Consider the following 9,393-nt stretch of genomic DNA (forward strand, 5'->3'; position numbering starts at 1 on the left):
GAAGGCCCATATAACATTATGGAACGTCTCTCAGACGTGACTTTCCAAATAAAATGTGGTCGGCGAGGTAAAACAAAGGTGGTGCATGCCAACAGGCTTTGGGATTATCACAGTCCAGGACATTTCAGTTGGAACAAAAGGAACAATGGAACAAATGATGCTGCTGAAGACGTGTCACCTGAAAAAGCCACTGTCAAAGAAGAAACTCTACCTGGTTTTGAGAAGGGAAACAGTGAAGCCCTTGATGAAGTTACTACCACTGATGTGACTGTTACCAATAATAGGACATTTCCTGATGGAGCAGATGAACCCCATGTGAAGCAGAAGCCAATGAAATGGAGACCAGTACAGAAGAAGATACATCCTGTAAAATTAGGAGACTTTGTTGTATTTTAATTTTGTGTTTGTAAATTCTGTAAATTTGATTAAGTTATTGTTAATTATCTATTGGTTTAATGTAAGTGGCTATTGTTCGAGTCGAACAATACCAAGGAAGGGGCAGTGTTACGACAGCAGAAGTCACACGATGCTGGTAACACGTGATGAGTTTCTAGTAAAATTAGGAGACTTTGTTGTATTTTAATTTGGAAAGAATTTTTACGGGAAATTAACAAATGAACAGAGAAGTAACAACATCAAAGATACATTTGTATTGATGAATAAAGCTGTATGTTCAATGCAATAAAGGAATCTGTGGTGTGCTGGGAAGTGGTAAGGGGAATTTATGCCCAATGTTGTCTGAATAAATTAAATGATAACTCTGCCACAGTAAATAAAGTTCAGGGTTAAGTGCAACTGAAATTCATGAATTTATTAGTGATGAATAAAGTTCAGGATTAAATGCAACTTAGGAATCAAATCCCATAGTCAAAAAAGCTCAGGATTAAATTACTTAGAAAACATGAATTCCAGAGTGAATAAAGCTTAGTATTATGTGCAATTGATGTATCATGAATTCCACAATCAATGTAGCTTAGGATTAAGTGACTGAAAAAACATGAATCCCGAAGTGAATAAAGTGCAGGATTACGTGCAACTGAGGAATCATGAATTCTTTAAAGATTGCCAGTTTAAAGCTCACTATTAATCAAGAAACCTCAGCATAATCTCTTTGTCTCAAACTGTTAGTTTGCTATTAAAATTCAGAGTAAAATTAGCTGTTAGATGTCCTAACACTTTCAGTGGGTCAGTTAGCATATGGATCAAGAAAGTTAAATGTCCTTCTGCATGCCTATAGAAAGTAAATTCATTCCATTTTTTTAAACATAACAAAAACTGTGAAAATACTTTATAGATCTTTCAAATACAAAAGTTTAGAAATAATTTGTTTAAAAGTTTCAAACTGCTTCTATTCTAAACAAAAGTGAAAATATCAAAAACATTTGTATATTTTATCTTATAGTACTTACTATATTTAAATTATTTTGTAGCTCACACCATTTTGAAAGTAAACAGACAATATTAAAAGCTAATAAAGGAATAAAGTAAAACATAAAAATTTTTGTTGAGAGGAGCCAAAGTAATTGCTGAAAATTTGACAAAAAAATCCTTATTGTATGATGCAATGAACACTAATAAAGTAATGAAACAGAGTTAATAAGAATAAAAAAGTTTTAATTCTTTTTAAGGAATAAGTAATAATATGTTATTGTTATACATAAAGTCAGTGATATGTCTTTTCACAGTTTTAAGGTGCCACATGGAGAGTGTAAATGTAGCCTAAATTACATTTATAAAATAATAACTGCAAGAACAAACAAAACCTAATTTTATATTTGCAAGATATTTCCTACAATTTTAATTATAGTTGTAATTAAAATACCCTGTACTAAGCTTTTCTTACTTTCTGTTTGTTATAAATTTATTTATAATACCTGTTTTTCACTAGTCACCCTAACAGGAAATTCTTTCTGGCTAGAAGTAGTAAATCTTTGACTTTCTGGCACTGTATGAAAACCACAAACTTCAAACTGCAAACACACATCACCTCCTCGATATTTGAAGTCTTCTGAGTAAGAATGATTCACTTTTCCCCAGTCAACAATTCCTGTGTGGGGGGACCAAAGAGCTTTCAAACCCTGTTTCAAAATACACATTAATATTAGTCTACACAAGTTAACTTAAAAAAGTTTAATTTCTTTAATTTTTTCCCCTCTTTTTCATAGCTAGGTGTCATAAAATATACTACAGTTACACAATTCTTAATAATATCTGAAAATTGATTAAAATATAGTTAAAAATTAAAACAGCCACAATAGTTTCTTCTTTCATCTTGGTCCTTCAGATAATTTGAGTCTACAAGATGTAAAATGAAGGAAATGTTTAGCCAACCTGTGTGAGATAAACAGAAACATAGATACATGCACATATATCAAAGGACTAACAAGAACATGTAATGAAGTGTATCTAATAATCATAAACCCAGTATCTGACAAACTGTAGGGTTTTCTTAAGAAAAGGCAGCATACTTGTTTGTATTTAGCAGTGAGACACGTGAACAAACTGATCTTCACAAGAGCTAGTTGAACAATTCTAATCATTAGAAGTAGGCATGTAATCTGTATACCTGAAATCTTAGGGACTGTTCAGGTGGTCAAGAATAGGAACCTTTGTTTTACAGATGACTCTTCTTTTTTCATCAATTTTTCATTTAAGTTGATGTAAGTGTAATATAAATATACTTTCTAATTAACAGTTTATGAACCACATTCACTTATCTTTATTTTGAACAAACTTTGGACTACTATGCAGCATTCAAACAAGATGCTCACAGCAATAAAGGATGTAAAAGTTAGGAACTGAAAACTCCAGAATTAGGAATCAAATTAGCAGCTTTGTGAAGGTCAAAAGGACTTTAAACCTTTTCTTGTTAAGTCATTCTCACTGTCAACAACCATGTGACTTTTAGTTTTGAGTTTCCTTGATGCAATAAATTACATATCCCACCTTACCCAAAGTTCTCCACTCTCTTACCTTTAACATAATTTCTTGCACAAGCACCAGAAAAAGTGCATAAGTTTTGCTTTTCCACCATAAGCCAGATTTCTTTATTTCAGTCATGGTGTCATAACATGTTTCTTCTGGTTGTGAAGAAGTGAGAGGGAATGTATTTCAAAAGTACCTGACTGAAATTAATTTTAATTCTGAAAAATGTAAATTTCAAATCAGGTAGACTTACCTCAGAAAGAATACCCACACTGAGATGGAAAAGGGAACTAAAGAGTGTCATGATAAAACAACAACTATATCATTGGATGCAGAGCTCTGAGACAGGAAAGGTAACATTCTTAGATCACATGAACACTGAGTGGTGAGATCAAGCAGAGCCTAGGTAGAATCTACAATCAAAGCAGCATGTGACAAACATGATGCATCTGGAAGAACTGGGTAGAGAAGCCCAGCCACTAAAAGAGACAAAAATAAATATGAGGATAACATTAGGGAAACCATATTTTACAACAGAATTCTGCTTTGCTCTAAATGCCCTTTAATTATGATATAAAAAGGGGTCAGAGAGTATGGAGATATCTGTATAATCAGGTTCATGCACAGGTAGTAGCTAGATAGGCATCCAGGGTCAGAGCACAAAGCATTGTCCTGCACTTGCCATTGGAAGATCCTCAGGGTAAAAGACCAGTAATTAAGTAGAGATTAGGCATACTACAGAGCTAAAATACATACCACCATCTATAATTTAAAATGCCAGCAAAGACATAAAACTGGCTTAGTCAGTAGACACCTAGGGAGAATTAAAAAGAGCCGGGCAGTCCTGAAGATGGTGCATTGAGAAGACTAGGTAAGGAAGTAAGACAAGAGGAAAATGAGCTGTACGGTGTACTTCACCTTGGATAAAAGTATGAGGCATCAATTGAAGAATGCTCATCACATCTCCAATATTTTGAAATGAAACATAACATGTATGCAGAAGTGGGAAAAGGTACTTGCCAAGGCATCAGCTGCTACCTTATGGCATCCTCTGTTCGCTTCTCATGGAGCCTCAGTTCAGAAAGTGGAATAATGTATAAGACAATCACAGAAGTAAAAGAAAACATACGACAATCCTGATTGAACCAAACCATCTGAAACCCAAATCTCATGTTACAAAAGAACCTAGGAAATTTTTCTACTAGCATAATTAAACTCATCTCTTAAGGATTCCATCTGTCTTGGAGTACCTCTACAGGAGGCAAACAGAATTCAGAAGCTGAAGAGACAAAGATTTTTCCACATAACAGCCAGCATAAGGTCTTCCAATTGATACTGCAACTAGGATGCCAAGTATTTTTAAGGTAATCAGGTGCATTATGACCAACAAGTTAAATCAAGTGCAATGGCCAATTTATGAATGTCACTGGAGTAAAATTCAAGGAGCATGATTAATCATAATGTATTAAGAGCCTCTTTAAAGACCCCTGAATGATTTAGTACATACAATTTAACAAAGAACAGCCCTGATGAGACATAATGACCAAATAACAACCATCCATAAAGTCAGGGATGTCAAACATTGATGTGAAAAATGGACATTTGAGCTTGACTACTAAGATGTTTCAATGGTAGTAATGGAGACGGTTCTTCATAAGAAAGCTAGTGTAACAGGTAAAACATGGTTGGGCTAGTCAGAATGGAGCAATGAGGAGAACTCAACACTTTTTGGAACTGATCTCTGTCTGTAATTGTGAAAAAAAAAGGTAGAAAAGAGAGAAGATGCAAAGAAAAAGATTCTCCCAATTTCAATTGAAGCAACTACTGCCAGAAAAGCTGGATCCAAGACTGTAAACCAATAGGGTGGAAGCAGATGATTGTCTGCGATGGTAAATGCATCAATCAATGAAAGACTCAGCCACTCACATAATCACTGAAAAACTAAATGGTGCAGAGTCCATTCTGTGGGAAGAAGCCAACAACATCATGAAAGAGAGCCTACTAAAATGTTCATCATAACTGGAATCTGACATGCTGAGAATGAAGCCACAGAAGAATGGAGTTGTGAAATAAAGTAGTGTAATGTTTGTTGATTTACACCACCACTATGGATATATCTGTTCGAATGAATATGGTATGGTAGTATAGAAAAGATAATAGCTTTAAACAGGTATAATGAGCCATCCACTGATCCAGTAAGTTAATGTGAAATGCACTTTTCTGTGGAATCTATCCACAAAAAGATGCTGATCTGCCAACACAGTGCCCCAACCTGTGAACAGATGAAGATCAAAATGAGGAAGAAAAACAGGGTAGCCTGCAGTCACAAGTTATTGATTCAATCAAAATTGAAAGGACCTTTCTAATAGGCATTTTAAAACATAAATAACATATAACTAATCAAAATATAAAACTAAAACCTAAGTACAATTTAATTTTCTATCAAATTACCATCTTTTTAGGTGAAAAACAATACAAAGTGTTAGAAAGGATATAAGGAGCAACAATACTGAGAGCATGTTCAAGATCTTGTATTAGATTCTGTGCACCAGTTTAAAAATAACAAATAGAAAATTGTAGTGTCAAATCCGCTCTTTCTTTTGGTTATAAACATCTTGAGAAATAGTGTTGAGTGAGAAATCATATGACTACGTGTAGAAAGTGGGCATGGTTTCCATCAAGAGTTTCCAAGAGATTTATTTTTCCTTTCTTCAAACTTGCCCCAAAGGAATTTAACCCTCTCCAGACAGGTAATGGGTCAATGGCTATGTCATCACATTTGTTAACTGATATTTAAAATGTTATTGAACTACTACTTCCTGAATTTATGTCAATAAGTTTGGTATCAAACTGTAAATTGTAATTCAAATTTTAGTATTATACATTACTTTATTTTTTAATTTAAGTAAATATTAAAAAACATAGTTAAGCATCAATTTTTGTGTGTCACATGGTATGTTGAATGCAGCATCAGTTCAAATTAGATCTTTGTGATGTCAAAGTATTAAGTCTATAGTTTTGTACGAATTAGGAACTCAAGTTACTGATATTGACAAGCTAGAATATAAAATAATAACCTCCTATCTTTTCTCTTTGCTGATATATGACTCATGAAATGAATCAAACATTGTGGCCCCTTATATACACTTCCTTCAATATATGACATGTGAATAACCATTTGAAAGTTCAGAATGTCCCCATAGTGGCTTTCTCAGCCATTTCCATGTGTTAGGACGCAATCTCTTTCTTTCAAACCAAGATTTCAAGGAGGTAGGTTGTGTCTTTAGTCTGCTTGAAATTTCATATTTTTAGATAAATTATAGTATCAATATAGTAATTTATGATTCTTTTGTTATTCAACTGTATATATAAAACCTGAAAAACAATTATTTCATTTCATATCCTCCACATGCCAAATTTTAAAAGTCTTAGCAACCTACGTCAAGCAGCAACTGAGTACAAAGATCGTAGCTAGAAGAGATAATTGTTTGCTTTACTTCTTTATTTACTGTTTTATGTTTTAATAAAAATAAGTTTAAGAACTTATTTCTAAATAGTAATAATCTATATACACATATAATGTATAATAATTGAAATGTGACTGTATTTTACAAAATACTAGTTTACTAAAACACAGCCAAGATAAGTCACTTTGTAAAGACTAATGGTCAGTTTTATAATATTTGATATGGTAACATGAAAGCACATGTGCCGCATCATTGTAACTTCTGTATTGTTAGCAGGGTACAGCTGAAAGGTCAATATAATAAAAATAATAAATATATATAAATGTATAATGTTATGAGATTTAAGCTATTTAGTCTAAACATTAATGTTTTCGTGTTGTAATATGTTGTTATTCTACAAAGAAAGAGGCATAATTTATATTTATTTCATAATTTTTTATGGTGATTACAAGATCAGTAAAATTTACCGAACCCATACAGAGATTTATTAGTGAAAACAACAGATAAAATGTAAAGTTCTTTTTCTTAAGAAACATTTCATAACTATCTGGACATTATAAAGATTTCGCATGTGAAATTTGAAAATTTTCTGATCCATAAAAGTATTTTTAATCATAAAATGAAAATTACTTTGCCTGTTGGATAGGCAACATGTGAAAAGAAAAAAAAGGCATGAGAAAAACATTGCTTAACAAACCTTAAGACTTAATAAAAAAAAAAATGATATTTTGTATATAAAAGCATTGTAATGTTTACTAATAAAGTGCCAAATTTCATTAACATACACTTACTAATTTAAAAGTTATAGCATGAAAAATATAAGAAGCATAAAATGGGTATGAGGTTGGTCATAGACAGAATAGGTGTATGTAAGCAAGTGTTTCCAAATATGGAAAGAGGTGGGTGGGGCCACTATGTTTGATTCACTAAGTATAGCAATATCTCAGCAAATAGAAAAGATAGGACATTCTAGCTTGTCATTATTGGTCATTTGAGTTCCTAATTTGTAAGAAACTAAAGATTTTGTATTTGGACATCATAAATATTTAATCTGAATCAATGCTGCAATCAACATACCATGTGACACACACAAGTCAAAATTTAGGTGTTTTTTTTAATATTTACTTTTAAATTAATAAAGTAACTTATGTATAATACTAAAATTTGATACCAAACTTATTGATATACATTCATAAAATAGTAGTTCATTAAAATTTGAGTGCAAGTCTACAAACATGATGATCTGGTCTTTAAACTGTGACCATAACAAGACCCATCTTGGTAGGGTTAAGTGGAGATAAGACTACTCCAGTTTGACTGACCAACCAACCAAGATGAGATGCCTCTCAAAAGAGAAGAGAATGGCTGTAAGAGACTTGATGGGATAGAGCCAAAAGAAACCAGTTGTCTGTGTAACGGTGAAATTGCAATCCCAAGCTGTGAATATGACAAACAAAAGCTCTGACTACCTAGCAAAAAATGTATAGAGCAGACACTGGGCAAAAACGAGAGAGAGAGAGTATGAAACTGAAAAATCTGACTCTGATGAGCAAATTGATGGTAAAGTCCAGATACAGAGGAAATGAAAATGTGAAAATAAGCATCCATGATATCCACTTTGGTCATCCAAAGACAGAGCACAAGACTACTTTTAGGTGAGAAAAGTCTCCATGGTAAATTGAGGTAGGTCAAGAAATCAATTGCAACATGAAAGACTTATGACCTGGCATCAATCTCCTGTTTTCTTGGGAACAACAAACAGATGGGAATAAAATCCTGGAGAAGGATGAAAAACCTGTTCAATAGTGTTTTGGCCAATAGGTCGAACACTTCTTCAAACAGACCCTGTCAAGAACCAGGATTTCTGGGAAGAGGGAAAAAAGTAAGACCCTCTGGGCTACAAATGGATGCCAAAGGTCTGCAAATTGAGTCAAATGGGTCGGTACTATCACTGAGCCTATAGAATAGTCACCAACAAAACTGATGGTGCTGAAGTCTACAAACAGTGGAATGATAGATGGGAGCAGAACAGGAAAAGGGGACAGGGAGAGGAGAGGAAGCAGGAGGATGGAAGACAGAAATACATAAAGAAGGAGCGTGGGTGGGATGATAAACTATGAAGAATATGAAAGAACATTAGCACATGGCCTCAAAACACGATTCCAGAGACTCAGGTACTCTCTTCAAAACACTCTGGCAAGGAAAGGAGCCAAATAAAGGTCCATGAGGTATAAGAGAGGTAAAGGCACATGAGTAAAAAAGGGCAAATTCCAGCAACAGAGCAACCAAGTATGGAGTGACAAGGCCAAGGAAGATAAATTCACCAAAGTAGAAAAGGTAAGTGAATGAGTTTCCGCCAAACACCACGCAGAGGAGTGGTGGATAGCCTTGGAAAGAAGGTGAAAAGAGGACAGAAAGCATAAAGGAGTAGAAATGGTAAAATGAAAATGTGAGAATTGAGCTTGGGAAAGACAAAATAAACGATCTAGCCTCCAAACCTGAATATGAGAACCCAGGATCTGGGTGTCCAGAAAAGGGAAGTCAGCCCGATGATAGGCCAAGTCATGTTATCAACCAGAAAAGGAGGATGAGGTATGCTGGCACCAGAACAAAGTTGGGACAGAAACTGACCAGCATGAACCTGAATGTCAGGAGAAAAAGGAAAACCATAATAATCAGTATTAAGGGCTGAATGTAGAAAAGAATCATGAGATAAAGGAGAAAGAGAAAGTGGGTGGTAAGAACAAGTAAAGAGAAAATACTGAAGTATCAGAAAAAATGGAACATGATGGACAGAGCCACCCCATACTCTTCAACAGTAGAGACAGACAAGCAATGGTCAAAGAGTCAAGTGAAGAAAGAGATGAGGAATTGTAAGGTAGGTCAGCCAGGTGGAAAATGATGAAGGAGAGACCGACTCACCATTTCTGTTGGAAAATAGACAGAAGTGGAAGAGAAGGAAGGATACATGCTTGGAAAGTCCAGCTTGATGGTGATGGAT

At 34.2% G+C, this 9,393-nt stretch overlaps 1 protein-coding gene across 1 annotated transcript in view; it reads right to left on the bottom strand.

Annotated features, from left to right (window-relative positions):
* The window catches only part of LOC106474935 (L-2-hydroxyglutarate dehydrogenase, mitochondrial-like), a 17,712-nt gene extending 14,001 nt beyond the window's left edge, over positions 1–3,711 (bottom strand). The window contains exons 1-2 of the mRNA XM_022403191.1: positions 3,179–3,711; positions 1,875–2,078 (exon numbers count right to left, since the gene is read on the bottom strand). Of these exons, the coding sequence (XP_022258899.1) occupies positions 1,875–2,078; positions 3,179–3,229 (255 nt within the window). The 5' untranslated portion in view covers positions 3,230–3,711. The remainder of the gene's footprint in view (positions 1–1,874; positions 2,079–3,178) is intronic.
* Positions 3,712–9,393: the final 5,682 nt, after the last annotated feature.

The sequence above is a fragment of the Limulus polyphemus genome, unplaced genomic scaffold (genome assembly GCF_000517525.1).
Source record: "Limulus polyphemus unplaced genomic scaffold, Limulus_polyphemus-2.1.2 Scaffold7878, whole genome shotgun sequence".
Taxonomy (NCBI): Eukaryota; Metazoa; Arthropoda; class Merostomata; order Xiphosura; family Limulidae; genus Limulus; species Limulus polyphemus.